General features: G+C 51.9%; 1 protein-coding gene across 2 annotated transcripts in view; it reads left to right on the top strand.

Annotated features, from left to right (window-relative positions):
• Positions 1–431: 431 nt before the first annotated feature.
• Positions 432–19,156, top strand: part of NUP210 (nucleoporin 210) — a 106,401-nt gene continuing 87,676 nt past the window's right edge. For both annotated transcript variants that reach the window (XM_054551246.2, XM_024244326.3), the window contains exon 1: positions 432–639. In XM_054551246.2, coding sequence (XP_054407221.2) covers positions 476–639 — 164 coding nt within the window. In that variant the 5' untranslated portion in view covers positions 432–475. The remainder of the gene's footprint in view (positions 640–19,156) is intronic.

Raw genomic sequence — 19,156 nt, 5'->3', positions numbered from 1 at the left:
GGCGCCGGTTTTCTGCATCCCAAATGTCCTGGGGCATGTGTCCCTTCCTTGCTGACCGTGGGCCCGGGCCTGAGCGCAAGGTCCAGAGCCGGCGGCTTGGCTCCACCGCCAGGGGCACAGACCAGGGCGGGATGCGTGCTGCGGGGCGCCTGGGGGCTCCCCCTTGGGCCTTCTAGGGTCCAGGGGTCCCCGCGGGCGCGCCCCAAGCCCTCTCCCTCGGCTCCGGGGGCCCGGGCGCGCGCCCATCCCCCAGCCCCGCGTCCCTGCGCTAGGGCCGGGCTGGGGGTGGGGTCGCCGCGAGCTCGGCCCCCAGAGTTCCCGCGCTCAGGCCCAGGAAGCGGCCGCCGCCGGCGGCCCTCGCCCCGCCCCCGCGCTCATCACCTGCTGGCCTGGCGCGCGCGCGGGCGGGAGCGAAGTGCAACGGGGCGGCGCGGGCGGCCGGGCGCAGGGTCGCGGGAGGTGACGCGCGGCGAGGATGGCGGCGCGGGGCCGGGGGCTGCTGCTGACGCTGTCAGTGCTGCTGGCGGTGGGCCCCTCCGCAGCTGCGGCCAAGCTCAACATCCCCAAAGTGCTGCTGCCTTTCACGCGGGCCACGCGCGTTAACTTCACGCTGGAGGCCTCGGAGGGCTGCTACCGCTGGTGAGGCGCGCGGCCGGGCCGGGCGGGCGCCGTGGGCCGGGCTGGGCCTTCGCGCTGAGAGGCTGGGCGGGCGCCGGAAGGCCGGCAGAGCCGGCAGGTGCGCGGCGCGCTCTCGCTGGGCGCTAGGCTGCAGCAGTCGGAGCGGCGGGTGCGCGCGGGTCGCCACCACTGCTCATGTCATGGCGCCATCCGGGCCTCCGCGCCGCTGAGGCGCGAGCAGAGTGGGCGCAGCCTGGTGGCCGTGACCCGCGTGTTCTGGGTTGTGCGGGAGGAGGGGTGGCCTGGGGAGCGGCGTCTGGGACCGCAGGGCCCGAGCCGGCCTGACCCGGGAGGGCGCGCCGGGGCAGCTGGGCCGCACTTCCCTTGCATCTGGGTCCCCAGCTCGGGTTTGTCTGTGACCGCCCTCGCCCTGGCGTGGGTAGTGAGTCTGTGAGACGAAGCGCAGCGCCTAGCGTCGCGGGGAGAAACGGAGACCCTGGAGGAAAGCAGTTTTGGAGCGAAGCCCAGGGGCCGCTTTACAGAGGCGAAGTGAGACGAGGCAGGCCGGCGCTTCCCCTCAGGCTGCCTCGGCGCGGTCCTGATGCTCAGGGCATTTCCATCACCCTCCTTCTCGGGTTGGGAGTTCTCCAAGGGGTCGGTTGCGGAGTGTGACCCTGTGGAACCACAGGGACCCATGAAACCAGAGACCGACACTGACAGGGCGGTGCAGTCCAGCCCTTCCGTTTTGCAGACCAGGGGAAATGGAGCTCCTGCCCCTGGCAAGGCTGAGTGGGCACGACTGAGCGCCCTCAGCTTCACAGCCCAGCCCTACTAGGGGTGAAAATATGGGCTTCCGCCCTTCCCACCCCCAGGATACTCATTAGTTTCTCCCTTTATTTCTGTTTCAAGACTGGGTCAAGGTTGAGGCAGAACAGGGTGTGACACATGACAGAGGCATGTGTGTGTTAAGCCTGTTTGAGTATTAGTCTGTGCGTGTATGTAAGTGTGATGCCCGAAGCTCAGACCAGCCAGCTTTCTCTGTTGCTTGCACTATTTACCCTATTTCTTTTTTTTTTTTTTTTTTTTTTTTTGAGACGGAGTTTTGCTTTGTCGTCCATGCTGAAGTGCAGTGGTGCAATTTCGGCTCACTGCAACCTCCGCCTCCCGGGTTCAAGCGATTCTCCCGCCTCAGCCTCCCGAGTAGCTGGGATTACAGGTGCAGGCCACCTGGCTAATTTTTTTTTTTTTTTTTTTTTTAGAGTGCCCTCCAGCCCTTGTTGCCGAGGCTGGAGTGCAATGGCGCGATCTCGGCTCACTGCAACTTCCGCCTCCCCGGTTCAAGGGATTCTCCTGCCTCAGCCTCCCGAGTAGCTGGGATTACAGGCGCCCGCCACAACACCTAGCTAGTTTTTTGCATTTTTAGTAGAGACGAGGTTTCACTATGTTGGCCAGGCTGGTCTCAAACTCTGGATTCACTATGTTGGCCAGGCTGGTCTTGAACTCCTGACCTCAGGCGATCCACCTGCCTCAGCTTCCCAAAATGCTGAGATTACAGGCGTGAGCCACCATGCCTGGCTTGTCTGGCCAATTTTTGTATTTTTAGTAGAGACGGGGTTTCACCATGTTGGCCAGGCTGGTCTCGAACTCCTGACTTCAAGTGATCCCCCCGCCTCTGCCTCCCAAAGTGCTGGGATTACAGGCGTGAGCCACCGCACCCGGCCTGCCCTATTTCTTTTTTGAAGGTCTCCTTCCTGAAATCAAGACGTACTAGGTCAGCCCATTGCATTTTGGTTTTAGTGCTTTATGCACCTGGAGGCTCCTATTTCTGGCCTGATGTCAGAGGCTGAACTTGGGCGTTAGGTTTTCTGTATCCCAGTCTAAGGCCTTGTCTTGTGTGGGAAAATCAGCTGTTAGTCAATACTGTGGTGGGGATACATGCTCATTCTCTTGTTGAAGCTGTCTGTCCTCTCAGTATGTGAGCAAGAAAGAGGAAACTGGTTATTAAAAACAGCTGGCTTCAAGTGAATCCCTTTGGATATATTTGTGTGTTACTTTCTCTGAGAGTCTATAGCTGTACTTTTTTCTTTTTCTAAACTAACAACACTTTTTTCCCCCCAACATCATTTTCTTTTCTGAGAAGAGCTGAAGGGTGTTGGTGGATTTTAATTTACTTGGTAGGAAAAAACATTCTTAATCTCTGATGCATCAGAGAAGTGCTAAGTACCTTATAACGTGTTTGGCGTTGATCTGTAGTTTGTATTGCAGATGTGTGACTGCTATCCAAAGTGTCTTCTCAGAGGTGTTTGGTAATTGTGATTCCCCCTTAACTTGACAGGAAGACATTCTGTCAATCAAGCATTGAGAATATTTTCTTTATTTTTAGTATTGCTATTCCTAGTGTAGTCATCTATTGCTGCAGTTTTGAAGAATCTCCTCTGGAGATTTTAAGAGCTGGCCTATAGACATGTATCCACAGTCCTCTAAACCTGGGAGGAACATTACCTCTTCATCCAGAAAGTTCATTGTTAAGTCTCTCAGACGAAAAAGAAAATGAGAATTCTGCCAGACCCTGTGGGAACATTTGCACATCCTTTGAATTTGCAGCTGAGCTCTAAGTTTACAGAAATCACTGTGTGTACCTGAGCCAACAGCTTCATGTTTACTTTTCCTATTTTTTTATTTTATAGCATCAAAATTGGACAATTTTAGGGCGAGGGGAACCTTAGAGGTCACCTAGTTTAAACAGCTTGTGTTTCATATAGGAAAACCTGAACTCCAGAAGGGGAAGTGATCTCTGGGAAGTCTTGTAGCGATGGACACTGAGTTGGAGCAGGAGCTGCTGGGACCCCTCCCTGTCCCACGCCATTAGACCTGGGGACTTGCAGCCTCTGGCTAATTTGCCAGGCTCTAATTGAGTCTCTCCAACTGCACTCAGACAGCACTGGTTTTGTGACAAGTTCCTGATTCCTTCTAGATATTTTGCATTATTGAAAGTGTTCCATAAAGTATATTTCATTTGCTCCTTTTAAAGGTATCCTTTTATATACAAAACGACCTCATATCAAAAACTGGGAGAACAGACGAAAAAAGAAATCATGCCATAATCTTCCAGCTGTAATACAATCACAGGCAGCATTTTGGTTTCTTTTCGGTCACTTATGTTTCCCCTCCTAGCTCCTTTCTTACATTGCCTTGAACCTGGTTATTTGGGCACCTCGGGAACCTCCTCGCCTGCCAACACTGGCTAGCACTGAAGCCCAAGCACTGCTCTGTTGCTTCTTTCTGAGGGCTCCGTGTCTGAGCACCTTTCTGCTGGGTTGAAGTTGCCTCCTCATTGATTCTTTCCCTCCCATGGAGTCCCAGGGTTTTCTGGGTGCTCCAGCAGGGGGGCCCTATCTTGGAGAAAGTGAGTGGCTCAGATTGGTTTCCCAGGGGTGGAGCCTGAGGCAGGATTCTGCTGCCCTAGTTTACAGAGAAAGTGCTCTGTTGGGCAGCTGGATAGGGAAGGGAGGCTGCCTGCAGGTTGTCCTGCCTTCAGGCGAAGAGACCAAGCTTTGAGCTTTTGTACTCACTGTCAGGCAGCCATTGGTTCCCCTGGGGAAGGGGATGTTGTGCGACCTCCCAGGCCTCTTGCGGAGACACTCTGTTTTGAATTACGACCTGCAGCTCCCCTGGCTGAGGTGGGGAGGGGATGTGGACCTGCCTAGTGAACAACATCCAGACACAGCACACACAGTGACTGCCATACCAAGCTGTGCACAAACTTCTCCTTTCCTGCCCCTGACAGTCTCTCCTGGGCACCTTGGAGCCATCTAACGTGTGTGCCAGGCCTGGTCCTGCACCAGGGTACACCCTCTCTTATGTGGTCTGGGGCACTTCTCAGTCACAGGTGTAAGGATTCTCAAACAGGCAGATGGGAGTCCTTTCAGGGCCAGGGAAGGCACTGGTCCCTATGCCATGGAGCTTGGCCTTGGGGCATGCTGTACCCCAGGCAGCCCAGATGACCCCTGGGGAGTCCCTCTTTGCTGAGGGGTGACTGTGGGAGGCCAGAGGCCAGCACTACCCTTGCGTATGGATGTCCTGGGTCCCTTTCCCTGCCCCAGCAGGGGAAGCTGCAGCAAGTCCCCTCACAGGCCTTCATGGGTGAAGTTGGGCAGGAAGGGTGAGGGATGCACACTGAGCCAAGTCAGAGTGTCATCCGGCCTAGCTGGCTTCTGCTGGGCTCAGGGACCCTGAGCCTCTGGGACAGGGGCAGGTCAGCAGGTCACATGCTGGAAACTGCACAGGTGAGGCAACAGGGCCTGTAAGAAGTTGCCCCATAGTCAAAATAAAAAATTCACAAACTGGAAACAACCCAAAAGAAGGAGTTGAATTCAACGGGAGGCCCCCAGTTTGCTCTTCTGTGCGTCCTTCACTTGACCTTCCCTGAGCCCACACCTGTACTTCTGCTCTCTCCGTTGAGAGTGTTTTCCCCTGTACCACTTGATTTGTGTGTGTGCTGCATCCCCACACGCCTAGGCCAAATCTCTGTCTCCTTTCTTATGCCCGGCCTTAGAGTCGCAGGCTTTGGTCGATTGTGTTATCATCTGGGCCTATTTGATGGCATTTCTGGCAGTTAGAAGGTGGGGTGGAGATACCAGAGCTCCCGCAGGGCCTGGGAGAGGGCACACGGTGAAGACCCGTCCTGCCCGAGCACCAGGGGACAAGCACTGATGGACAACACATGTTTCACCGAGGAGGGTTGGAGAGTCACTGAATAAGAGGTGACAAATGTCTGTGACTCTTTTTATTTTTTTATTTTTTGAGATGGAGTCTCGCTCTGTTGCCAGGCTAGAGTGCAGTGGCACGATCTCGGCACACTGCAACCTCCACCTCCCAGGTTCAAGCTATTCTCCTGCCTCAGCCTCTCGAGTAGCTGGGACTACACGCACATGCCCAGCTAATTTTTGAGTTTTTAGTAGAGACAGGGTTTCACCATGTTGGCCAGGATGGTCTAGATCTCTTGACCTTGTGATCTACCCGCCTCAGCCTCCCAAAGTGCTGGGATTACAGGCGTGAGCCACCACACCCAGCTGTCTGTGACTCTTACTATGAGCCAGGCACTACTTGAGGTCCTGGGATGTGACAGTGAAGCAGCAGGAGATGCCCTGCTCTCGAGGACTCACAGTGGATTGCCAGAGTTAAACGGTTAATTAAGATGAGATCTGTGGATGCATGTGAGGCAGGAGTAAGTCCTGAAGGAAACAGAACTGCAAGGCATGGAATGCGTTTTGGGGAGGGCGCTCAGCATAAGCCTCCTGGGAGTCGAACTAGGAGTGGAGTGGGGTTGAGTTGCAGGGGACAGCAAGTGCAAAGTCCCGGAGGAGAGATGGAGCTTGTCAGAAGTGCGCAAAGGCAGCACATTTGGTCAGGGCAGCAGGGCTGGGAGGGAGGGTGGAGAGGTTGGCAGGGCGGGGCCGTGTGGGACCTTGTGGGCTGTGGTTAGGAGACAGGAAGGAGAATGCCGGGTCAGATGTTGGGCAGGGTTAGACTGGGCCTGGTTTTTGGGCCTTGTTCTCCCCAGCCCCTGAGGGCTGTCTGTATCTGTGGCCCCTGCAGGGCTGGACCAGGCCTTGCTCAACTCCCTTCACCAGGCCAGAAGCAGGGAAGTGCCACGAAGTGTCTGTGGACCTGGGTTGACCTGGGCCTTGGGTGATTTTTTTCCTGCTTCCTTTGTGGGTCCCCTACTCTGCCTGAGCTCTGTCAGCCCCATGAGGTAGCTTCCGCTCTGTAGACCCTGCCTTTGGGTACTGTTAGGGGCTGGACCCTGCGGGTGGATGGGAGGTGGCCTGTGTCATCCACCACTCTCACCCATCCGTGTTCTTTGGGCAACTCTCACTTCTCTTTTCTTTTCACTGTTGCTTTCTGGCCTGACCCAGGTCCCTGAGTTCCCCTATGGCCTACCCGCCTCCTGTTCCTGTGTTGTGAAGAGTGGGGAGCACCCCCTCAAAAGCAGTGCCTGCCAGACGCCAGCACATTCTGTGTGCCAGTGGGGCCTCATGCGACAGTGGGAATGAGAAAAATTCACTCTTTCAAAACTCACCGTCAGTCCTTTAATTTTCCTCAAAATAAAAGCTTTCTTCTGGTGTCCATATGTGGTTTACATGTTTTTTTATTTTAAATTGTGGTAAAATATATATAACATATAATCGACCTCCTTAACCATTTTTAGGTGTAGAGTTCTGTGGCGTGAAGTACATTCACAATTGTTGTGCAGCCACCTTCACCATCCACCTTCAGAACTCTTTCATCTTCCCAAATGGACACTCCGTACCCATTAAATAGTAACTCCCTATTTTCTCCTGCTCGGGCCTTGGCCAACACCGTCTTTTCATTGTACTCTTTGATGTTTGCCTGTCTCCCAAGAGAACAGGCAGACGCCTAGAGTCTTTGTAGGTAGCAACTTCCCCCCAGGACCTACTGACGCTGCTTTGAGTCATCTGGATGGATGGCAAACGCTATGAGATTTTTATTTACACTAGTGTGTAAGGTTTCCTTTTTTTTTTTTTTTTTTTGAGACGGAGTCTTGCTCTATCGCCCAGGCTGGAGTGCAGTGGCACAATCTTGGCTCACTGCAGCTTCCACCTCCGGGGTTCAAGCGATTCTTCTGCCTCATCCTCCTGAGTAGCTGGGACTACCGGCGTGCGCCAATATGCCTGGCTGATTTTTGTATTTTTAGTAGAGACTGGGTTTTGCCATATTGGCCAGGCTAGTCTCGAACTCCTGACCTCATGATCTGCCTGCCTCGGCCTCCCAAAGTGCTGGGATTACAGGCGTGAGCTACTGCACCTGGCTTTTTTTCTTTTTTTGAGACGGAGTCTCGCTTTGTCACCCATGTTGGAGTGCAGTGGCCTGATCTCGGCTCACTGCAAGCTCTGCCTCCTGGGTTCATGCCATTCTCCTGCCTCAGCCTCCCAAGTAGCTGGGACTACAGGTGCCCGCCACCACGCCCAGCTAATTTTTTGTATTTTTAGTAGAGACGGGGTTTCACCGTGTTAGCCAGGATGGTCTTGATCTCCTGACCTCATGATCCACCTGCCTCAGCCTCCCTTTTTTTTTTTAATTGAGATGGAGTCTTGCTGTATTGCCTGGGCTGGAGTACAGTGGCAAGATCTTGGCTCACAGCAACCTCTGCTGCCCGGGTTCAAGTGATTCTCCTGCCTCAGCCTCCTGAGTAGCTGAGATTACAGGCACCCGCCACCATGCCCGGCTAATTTTTATGTTTTTAGTAGAAACGGGATTTCGCCATGTTGGCCAGGCTGGTCTCGAACTCCCGACCTCAGGTGCTCAGCCCTCCTCTGCCTCCCAAAGTGCTGGGATTACAGATGTGAGCCACCACACCTGGCCAAGGTTTCCTTTTAAAGTAATTTTTTAGTAAAGAACAATCCATTTAAAACAATAATAAGAAAAGGGCCGAGCGCGGTGGCTCATGCCTATAATCCCAGCACTTTGGGAGGTTGAGGCAGGATGATCGCTTAAGCCCAGGAGTTTAAGACCAGCCTGGGCAACATAGCGAAATCCTGTCTCTACTGAAAAAAAAAAAAAAAAAAGCTGGGTGTGGTACAGGCACCTGTGGTCCCAGCTACTCCTGAGGCTGAGGCAGGAGGATTGCTTGAACCCAGAAGGTCAAGACTGCAGTGATCCATGATTGTACCACTCTACTCCAGCCTGGGCAACAGAGTGAGATCGTGTCTATTAAAAAAATTAGGCCGGGTGCAGTGGCTGGCCAGATGCAGTGGCTCATGCCTGTAATCCCAGCACTTTGGGAGGCTGAGGAGGGCGGATCACCTGAGGTCAGGAGTTCGAGACCAGCCTGGCCAACATGGCGAAACCCCATCTCTACTAAAAATACAAAAAAAAAAAAAAAATAGCTGGGCGTGGTGGTGAGCGCTTGTAATGCCAGCTACTTGGGAGGCTGAGGCAGGAGAATCGCTTGAACCCGGGACGCGGAGGTTGCAGTGAGCTGAGATTGCACTACTGCACTCCAGCCTGGGTGACAAGAGTGAAACTGTCTCAAATAAATAAATAAGTAAATAAATGAATACGAGTGGTACCTGTATGTGACTGCGCTAGGGCGGGTGTCCAACCAAGAGGAGCCTGATGATGGGGAGGGACTGTTGGCAGGTGCAGGTGTCTAGGCAGCTGCCCCTCCTGGCCAGAGCCTGCAGGTCCAGAGGCAGGGGCTTCCAGTGTTGCAGAGGAGATGTGGGGGTGGTGACGGGGGGAGGGACAGAGGGAGCCAAAATGAAAGAACTAATTTTTCTGTTAATCCCTTTGCATACTATGCCCCCACTTAATCCTAAAAATGAACAATAAAAAAAACTCCTTTGGTAAGAATGACTGCACTCTACAAATGAGGAGCCTGGGTTCAAGAGCCTCACAGCTGGTTAGTGGCAGAGCTGTGTTCAAAACCAGCCTCAGATTCAGAGCCACACTCACTCTCAGATGCCTGGGGAAATGCACCACCCTTCTCAGATGATTGTTGGTTTACCCAGTTTCCTTCAGCTGGGTTTTAAAACTTCAGTAGTACTTTATTTTTCCAAGACAGGTTCTTGCTGTGTCACCCAGGCTGCAGTGCAGTGGCGCAATTATAGCTCACTATAACCTCAAACTCCTGGGCTCAAGTGATCCTCCCACCTCAGCCTTTAGAGTAGTTGGGATTATAGGTGTGAGCCACCACGCCCAGCTAATTTTTAAAATTTTTATTTGTTATTATATTTTTTAGAGACTCGCTATTGCACAGGCTAGTTTCAAACTCCTGACCTCAAGCAATCCTCCTACCTTGGCCTCCCAAAGTCCTGGGACTAAAGGTGCAGCCACCACACCTGGCTAATTTTTTTTTTTTTTTCTTGAAACGGAGTCTTGCTTTGTCACCTAGGCTGGAGTGCAGTGGCGCCATCTCGGCTCACTGCCAGCTCCGCCTCGTGGGTTCCCACCATTCTCCTGCCTCAGCCTCCCGAGTAGCTGGGACTACAGGCGCCCGCCACCATGCCTGGCTAATTTTTTGTATTTTTTAGTAGCGACAGGGTTTCACCATGTTAGCCAGGATGGTCTCGATCTCCTGACCTCGTGATCTGCCCACCTCGGCCTCCCAAAGTGCTGGGATTACAGGTGTGAGCCATCGTGGCTGGCCTTTTTTTTTTTTAGAAATGGGGTCTCACTGTTGCCTAGTCTGGTCTCAAACAAGTGATCCTCCTACCTTGGCCTCCCAAAGTGTTAGGGTTACAGGCATAAGCCACCATGCCTGGCCCAATGGTGCTTTTAAAAATCAGTATTGGCCAGGCATGGTGGCTCACGCCTGTAATCCCAGCACTTTGGGAGGCCAAGGTGGGCGGATCACCTGAGGTCAGGAGTTTGAGACCAGCCTGACCAATATGGAGAAACCTCATTTCTACTAAAAATACAAAATTAGCTGGGCATGGTGCTGCATGCCTTTTCCTAGCTACTCGGGAGGCTGAGGCAGGAGAATCACTTGAACCTGGGAGGTGGAGTCTGCAGTGAGCTGAGATTGTCTCATTGCACTCCAGCCTGGGCAACAAGAGTGAAACTCTGTCTCAAAAAAAAAAAAAAAAGAAAAAAAGGAAAAAAAAATCAGTAATAGCTGGGCACAGTGGCTCACACCTGTAATCCTAGCAGTTTGGGAGGCCAAGGCAGGCATAATGCCTGAGCTCAGGAGTTAGAGACCAGCCTGGGCAACACGGTGAAACCGTTTCTACTAAAATACAAAAAAAAAAAAAAAAAGCTGGGTGGCGTGCTAAAAATTACAGGTGGTGTGCACCTGTAGTCCCAGCTACTCAGGAGGCTGAGGCAGGAGAACTGCTTGAACCCGAGAGGCAGAGGTTGCAGTGAGCCTAGATCGTACCACTGCATTCCAGCCTGGGTGACAGAACAAGACTCCATCTCCAAAAAAAAAAAAAAAAAAAAAAATTAGTATTCAGGATACATTTGGAGGTGGGGGCTGATTCAGGTGGATGTTAAAACCATCTTCTGCTTGGGTCTGGAGGCAGCACCAGGTAAAAGTGGGAGGCCTGTGGTCTTGTTTTGAACTCCGTGTACCCTAGCACAAGGGAGCAGGAGAGTGTCCAGACCAGGGGTTCTGAGCTAGACTACACTAAGGCCCATGTCTAGGGACTTGGCTTCATGAAGGTCACTTAACATCCATGCAAAGGATTCCTCATGTATCAAATGGGGGTTTTAATAGGATTGTTTGGAAGCAAATGAAATGTTTATGATATGTTTCACTCTGTGATTGACACATAAGAAAGCATAGAATAAATGAAAGTTTCAAGGTGGTACCAGCATAGTCAGGTTCTGGTGAAGGCTGTTTTCCAGGTTTTAGACTGCCCACGCTTTGCAACATCCTCGCATGGTGGGAAGGGATGAGCAGTTCTGTGGGACCTCTTTTATAAAGGCGCTTAGTCCATCCATGAGGGCTCAGACTTCATGACCTAATCATGCACCAAAAGCCCCACCTGTTAGCACGTGTCATCACCTCAGAAGCGAGGATTTCAACATCTGGATTTTGGGGGGATACAGACATTCAGACCATAGCAGACAGGCACCTACAGAAAAATTGAGTGCTGTTACTGGAAGGTATGTGGAGGCTGAGCAGCCCAAACCCAGCACGTGTCCCCCACAGAAATGACACTCACAGGTTGGCTGCTTGCCTGTTGACAGCTGTTTGTGGGAAGGGCAGGGGAGGCCTACAGACCCCGGACTTACAGGGGAGCTGGTGTGATGAGGGAGAACATTGAGCAGGACAGAGTCAGGTGCCTTTGAGGAGGCAGCCTGGCCATGTGACAGCACCAGAGCTCCGTCTCAACAGCCGTCAGGTGGGCACATGAGACCTGCTGCTGCACGGAGCTTTTGGGATACTCTGAAAACACTTGCAGAGTATGCAGCCCTAGATGCCTTCTGTTCCACTTGGTACATTTGATAAAATTAAGTTTGTAATTAAAAACTTTTTTTTTTGAGACAGAGTCTCTCCCTGTCACCCAGGCTGGAGTGCCGTGGTGCGACCTCAGCTCACAGCAACCTCTGCCTCCTGGGTTCAAGCAATTCTCCTGCCTCAGCCTCCTTAGTAGCTGGAATTACAGGTGCACGCCATGATGCCTGGCTAATTTTTGTGTTTTTAGTAGAGACAGGGCTTCACCATGTTGGTCGGGCTAGTCTTGAACTCCTGATTTCATGATCCACATGCCTTGGCATCCCAAAGTGCTGGGATTACAGGCATGAGCCACGGTGCCTGGCCTAAAAACCTTTTTATAAAGAAAACTCTAAGCCCAGATGGCCTTGTCTATAAATTCTGTGAAAGATTTAAGGAAGAAATGATACAGGTTCTTTACAGACTCTCAGGAGAGACAGAAGGAGCAATTGTTTCCTAATTCACTTTTATGAGGCCAACATTACACTCATTGCAAACCAGATAAAAGCATTATAAGAAAAAAAAAATCCCACAGACCAAAAGCACAATTTTTTTAAATACTAGCTAATCAAATCCAGAAAAATAAACAAGACTAATATATCATGACCTGGTAGGGCATATCCCAGGAAGGCAAGGTTGGCTCAACATTTTAAAAAAATCAGTGTAATGACCATATTAACAGAATAAAGAAGAAAAGCCATGTATTTGTCTCCATGGATGAACATTCACCACCCACACCTGATAGAGTCCATGCCTGCCTGTCCTTAAAGTCTCTGCTTGCACAGTGCCCCCTCAGTGATGCCTCCTCTGAGTGTCCATGGAAGATGGCAGCCCTGGCCCTCCCAGCATTTTATCTGTCTTTAGCCATTACTAAGATCCCATCTTCACTCACTCATTTTGTCTGTTCTTGTTCTCCTTCCACTAAAGCGAAAGCTCCGTGAAGGCAGAGGTTAATGTGTAGTCTGTACCTAGTTGTGTCCTTGGCACCTAGAACACTACCTTAAATATCACTAGTAGCCCAGTATTTATGGTTTCAATAAGTGTATGAATGCCTTAAAGACCCCAAGGAGGACCAGCGGTGCCATGGGAGCTGATAGGAGGGGCATGGGTGTTGCAGATAGGGACAGTCCATGGAAGAGATGCCGTGTTTGGTGAGCTAAGAAGGTTGGACAGCATACCTGTGGGTCAAGAGGTCATGTGAGGTGGAGGGACCAGCATCAGCAGAGGAACAGAGGTGGGGAAGCTGGGAGGGAGGGAGGAGTGGGAGGCAGCGGCTTCGGAACAGAGGTTGGATTTGATGGCAGGTGGTTCAGGCTCTTTCCAGCAGTGCCACCTTGGGCCAATAACTCTGTTTTGGGACTGAATCTTTGATTCAGGCTTTAAGGATGCCTTGGTGGTATCATTGGGAGGCCTGTGAGGAGGGCCCTGACCCTAGGGCTTTAGGGTCAGGCTTCAGGGAAGAGGAAGGACAGGTTCAAGCAGGAATAATCACAATGCCTTGAACTCCTGGGCTCAAGCCATCCTCCTGCATAATTGGAACTATAGGCACAAGCCACTGCGCCCAGCTTTTCTCCTTTCTTTAAAAAGCAAAGTCCTTGTGGTCAGAATCATCCCAAACATTGCAGGACCACAACTCCTTCATTTGGGAGCCACCTCCTTTTTCCTAGATCTGAGAGCTGTGACAAGAGCTTGATATATATTATCCCAGCCCTGTGCTTTGTATAGGTGCTATTTTCATTCCCATTGTGCAGATGAGGATGTGGCAGCCCAGGGAGGTTAGCTCATTTGGTCAAGGTCACGCAGCTGGTGAGTGGCAGCAACCATCTGTCTTACGACCTCCCATTCCACAGATACCAACAGATGAGATAATTGAGTGAGCCATGTCCCCATCCCCGAGGGCTACTTGCTGCACTACACGAGGGGTCCCTGGGAAAGCCACACACACCACTCCCGACTATGAAGCCTGCCATGTGTGCTGTGTGGGGGGTGGGGAGGGGTGGGGCAGAGGTGTTGGTGAGTGGGAGGGTGGCGTAGACATGCCGCCCACCTGCTGAGGTACAGGGAAGAACGACAGGTGTGCAGGCAAGAGGATCAAGTGTCCTTTTAGAGGAGTGGCTATTCATTTAGACTGGATGGGCAGGGGAGGGCTTTTCCTCAGAAAAGTTGCCAGACTCTGTTTCTTTGGCCAAACCTGATGTGGTATCCAAGTGAACTGGGCTATGAGCGGGCTGACTTGGCTTCGGTGGGTGGCAGATGAAAGTGTTGGCATCTCAGCCAGTGAGCCCTATGTGCAGACCCTGCCTTTTCTGCTTAGTGAGGCCCTGTGTGTCCTTTAGTGGTATGTCTCCAGACCCGGTTTTGAGTATGGGCTGAGTGGCTGCATGGGCCACCTATGGCCCAGAGCCTGTACTGGTCAGGGACTGTGTGAGCTGTTGTAGCCACGTGCCTCTTCCAGCGGTTCCTCTGTTCCTCATGGTGGGTCCCAGCCAACCAGGGAGAGGCCTGTCTGGTGTTTAGAGTTCCTGATATCAGTGTAGGACATTGCCGTGCCCCTGTGCTCCCAGAAATTGGAGAATGGCAGCTTATATCAGACTCTGTACCAGAGGGAAGGCATGGCTGGCATTGCAGGGCTCGGTTCCCCTCTTCCCTGGACCCACGCTTCCCCAAGGTGTGCCTCAGTAGTGGGTGGTGGGGACTGCAGTCACTTCATTGCCACCATTAAAATGCTGCTGCTTTTATGTACTACCTATACTAGAATTTACTGAACATTTCCTTCAAAATGACTCACTTTTTAAAAAACATTGACATTATCTTTCGTATTAACATTTATGAGCTCATGAGTTTGGTACATTTGTTTTTCCTAAAACACTTAAATGAATATGTAATAGTTAAAATGCATAATGAGTCTGTTAAAAAATAGCTCATCTGTGCATCATCTAAACTGGTGGTGGGTGTGTCATATCCTGAGGAAAATGCTCCTGGAATGGGAGAGGTATCTGATCTGGAGTCACCCAGGCCTAGCTGCGATAGTTGGCCCTGCTGCTGACAGCTGTGTGGCTTTGGGCAAATTACTTAACCTCTCTGAGCCTCAGTTTGGTTTTCCCATATTGGGCTGGTGGAGGATTCAGTGATAAATAGAAGTGTTTAGCTCTGGGCCTGATACATGGTGCCCTTTCCTTTCCTCAGTTGCCCTTCTCATTTCTTATACCCTCCCTGATTAGTCAGGGTTTTCTGAAGAAACAGAACCAATAGGACATATATATCATATATATATAGCTCATATGCATATATTCAATAGGCTATATATATAGCCTATATATATATATCTTATACACACACCCCCCTCATATGTATATGAGAGGTTTAGTATAAGGGATTGGCTTACATGATTATGGAGGCTGACAAGTTCTAAGAGCTGCATTCAGCTGGAATCTCAGGAGAGCTGATGGTTTACTTTTAGTCTGAAGGCCAGCAGGCTCAAGACCCAGAGGAGCCTGTGTTTCAGCTTGAGTCTGAAGGCAGGGATGCTGACATCCCCACTCGATGACTGCGAGGCCCAGAGCAGGAATTCTCCTTGCTCAGGCTTTTGTTCTGTTCAGGCCATTACCTGATTGGATGAGGCCCACCCACATTAGGGGGCATCTACTTTACCCAGGCCACAGATTCAAATGCTAATCTCATCCAAAAACACCCTCAGAGAAATGGCCAGATTAATGTTTGACCAAATATCTGGTCACTGTGGCTCAGTCAAGTTAACATGTAAAGTTAATCCTCACACTCCACCAGCACACTTTTATTTTAATAAAAAACAGTCCTTGGATATCTCAGTGCTCTCCAGAAATGAGCTGTTCCTGCCTGCCCTCACCTCTCTTATCTCCTCCTGCACTCCCTGTCTCTCTTTGCCTGAGTTGGTTTGATCAACTACCATGTCTGTGAAGAATTACCCACCCTCCCTCCATGTAGATGTAATTCTTCTTTCCCCAGATCCTGGAAACAGAAACATTCCCGACTTGCACATGACTGGCCAGCTCTTTCATTCCCAGCCTGGGAAAGAGCCAGCCTGAATCTCCAGGGACACCTATAGGGTTTTTCTAAGGCCCATCCTGGAAAGCTGTGAGGTGCAGAGACAGCCGTTAGGAGGGAGGGCGCTTCTGCGTGGCCCTGATAGCAGAAAGCATCCTGCTTTTGGGCTTGGAACCCCTGTGTCCTAGCCTGGCCTCTGTGGCCTTAAACCAGTCCCGTTTTCCTAAGCCTCAGTTTACTGATCTGTAAGATGAGGACGTAGCAGTAGTTCTCTAAGTTACAACTAACATTGGGGGAAGATATTTTCATTTAGAAGTTAGAATAACACAGAAAAGAAATAATAATGTAATGAATACCCATATTCCTACCATCAGAATTAGCCATTGTGTAACAACCTATATTGGTTTCCAATCTTTTTTTAAAGAAATAAAACCTTCTGGATAGAAGTGAATTCCTCCTTACTGCCCCCACCATTTCCACTTCCACCTTCTCTATTTTGAGTTTGGTGCAAACCTTTCCCTCTGTAATTCTCTGGCAGACACTTTCTGTTGTGCTTTTTCATCCAGCATTACACACCCCTGTGAGGAAGGCAGGGTGGGTGGGGGCCCTGCCTTACAGATGAGGACGGAATTGGTGGCTGTTGTGGTTCTTTTGTGTCGCTTAAAGACATGCCCAAAGCTATGGGTGGGCTCAGAATGCCCGGGAAGGAAGTCAGATAACTGAAAGGAACACTCACACTGATCACAGGAAAACCAGCCTGAGCTGCCTGCAGCCTCTGGGAGGTGTTGGGATGGGCTGTCCCTGCTTCCGATGTGGGTCCTGACCAAGAGAGAGCAGGCCCCAGGGGAGCGGGGATCTGCAGAGGTCAGACGTGGCCTGGTCTGCTTGTGAGGAAGCCCTGGGAGGATGGAATCTTACTCCTGCTGCACAGAGCTCAGCCAGCTGAAGAGGGGATGCAGGGATCAAGCCTCAGGCCCTGGGGCCTGAGGGGTGGGAGCCATCTTAAATGGCTTAGGCAAGCCTTCCCAGGCCAGGCTGCTTTCTGTCTCCCCCAGGCTCTGTCGTCAGCCCTGAGTGCTGAGAGGAGGGACTTTGTTAAGAAGGTCACAAGAGCACTCAGCACCCGCTGCCTCCCAAGTAGAGCCTGGGCAGGGGTCAGAGGTGTCCACAGAGACCCCAGGACATGAGAGCCCTGCGCCTGCACAGCCCTCCACCAGGAGGCCAGGCCTCAGAGCCAGGCCAGCATTGGAACCACTCACCACGTGAACGAATTCTGTGTCCCCCCCAGACTCATGTGTTGACACCTCATCCCCAAGGCGATGGCATTTGAGGTAGCACCTTTGGGAGGTGATGGGGTCATGAGGGTGGGGCCCTCATGGTTGGGATTAGTGCCCTTATACAAAAGGCCCCAGAGAGCTCCCTCGCCCCTTCTGCCATGTGACAACAGTGGGAAGACAGCAGGCATGACCCAGAAAGTGGGCCCTCACCAGACACCCAGTGTGCCAGCTGATCTTGGACTGCCAGCCTCCAGAACTGTGAGCAATACATTTCTGTTGTTGGAAAAACCCTGTTTGTGATGTTTTGTAATGGCATCCCCAACAGACTAAGACGTGTGACTGTGAGCTCTGAAAATGCAGCCAGTACTACATGTCAGAAGCATGATATTTAGGATGTGTTGGGGTAAATCACATATTTTCTTAAAAATATGACTTTTTAGTAGGGATTTAAAAACAGGGAGGAATAGGCAGAGTGCAGAGGACTTTTAGGGCAGCGGTGCTGTTCCAAAGGATACTGCCATGGCAGGTGTGGGCTGTTATCCATCTGTCCAAACTTACAGGACATGGGATGCCGAGTGTGCACCCTCATGTCAGCTGCGGGTGTTCTGAGTGATTGTGAGGTCACCACAGGCTCCATTGTAACCAATGCATCACTCTGGTGGGGATGTTGAGGGAAGTGTTGTGTATGCATGGGGCAGGGCATGTATGGGAAATCTATACTTTCTATTGAGTTTTGCTGTGCATCTCAAACTGCTTTAAAAAACAAGGTTTATTAAAAATTAATCTCACCTGTTACTTTTTTTGACGGAAAATGAAAACATGGCCTGTGTTACACGTCTGTTGTGCAGGGCTATCTCAGGCTTGTATGGGTCCTTAATGTAGCCCTGCTGAGAGGTGACAGCGTGCTGGCAGTCCTCACAGCCCTGGCTCGCTCTCAGCGCCTCCTCTGCCTGGGCTCCCACTTTGGTAGCACTTGAGGAGCCCTTCAGCCCACTGCTGCACTGTGGGAGCCCCTTTCTGGGCTGGCCAAGGCCGGAGCCCACTCCCTCAGCTTGCAGGGAGGTGTAGAGGGAGAGGCGCGAGCGGGAACCGGGGTTGTGGGAACCGGGGTTATGTGCGGCGCTTGCCGGCCAGCTGGAGTTCCGGGTGGGCGTGGGCTTGGCGGGCCCCGCACTCGGAGCAGCCGGCCGGCCCTGCCGGCCCCGGGCAATGAGGGACTTAGCACCCGGGCCAGCGGCTGCGGAGGGTGTATGGGTTCCCCCAGCAGTGCCAGCCCACCGGCGCTGCATTCTATTTCTCGCTGGGCCTTAGCTGCCTTCCCACGGGGCAGGCCTCGGGACTGCAGCCTTCCATGCCTGAGCCTTCCCCCGCCTCCGTGGGCTCCTGTGCAGCCCGAGCCTCCCCGACGAGCGCCACCCCCTGCTCCATGGCCCCCAGTCCCATCGACCACCCAAAGGGCTGAGGAGTGCGAGCGCCCGGCGTGGGACTGGCAGGCAGCTCCACCTGCAGCCCCGGTGCGGGATCCACGAGGTGAAGCCAGCTGGGCTCCTGAGTCTGGTGAGGACGTGGAGAACCTTTATGTCTAGCTCAGGGATTGTAAATACACCAATCGGCACTCTGTATCTACCTCAAGGATTGTAAACACACCAATCAGCACTCTGTATCTAGCTCAAGGTTTGTAAACACCAATCAGCACCCTCTGTTTAGCTCAAGGTTTGTGAATGCACCACTAGACACTGTATCTAGCTGCTCTGGTGGGGCTTTGGAGAACCTTTATGTCTAGCTCAGGGATTGTAAACACACCAATCGGACTCTGTATCTAGCTCAAGGATTGTAAACACACCAATCAGCACCCTGTGTTTAGCTCAAGGTTTGTGAATTCACCAATCGACACTTTGTATCTAGCTGCTCTGGTGGGGCCTTGGAGAACCTGTGTGTCGAAACTCTGTATCTAACTAATCTGATGGGGACGTAGAGAGCCTTTGTATCTAGCTCAGGGATTGTAAACGCACCAATCAGCGCCCTGTCAAAACAGGCCACTTGGCTCTACCAATCAGCAGGATGTGGGTGGGGCCAGATAAGAGACTAAAAGCAGGCTACCCGAGCCAGCATTGGCAACCCGCTCGGGTCCCCTTCCACGCTGTGGGAGCTTTGTTCTTTCGCTCTTGGCAATAAATCTTGCTACTGCTCACTCTTTGGGTCCACGCTGCTTTTATGAGCTGTAACACTCACTGTGAAGATCTGCAGCTTCACTCCTGAACCCAGCGAGACCGCG

This window comes from Pongo abelii, chromosome 2 (assembly GCF_028885655.2).
Source record: "Pongo abelii isolate AG06213 chromosome 2, NHGRI_mPonAbe1-v2.0_pri, whole genome shotgun sequence".
NCBI lineage: Eukaryota > Metazoa > Chordata > Mammalia > Primates > Hominidae > Pongo > Pongo abelii.
The sequence above is the reverse complement of the archived record's forward strand: the minus strand, read 5'-3'. Positions and strand labels throughout refer to the sequence as shown.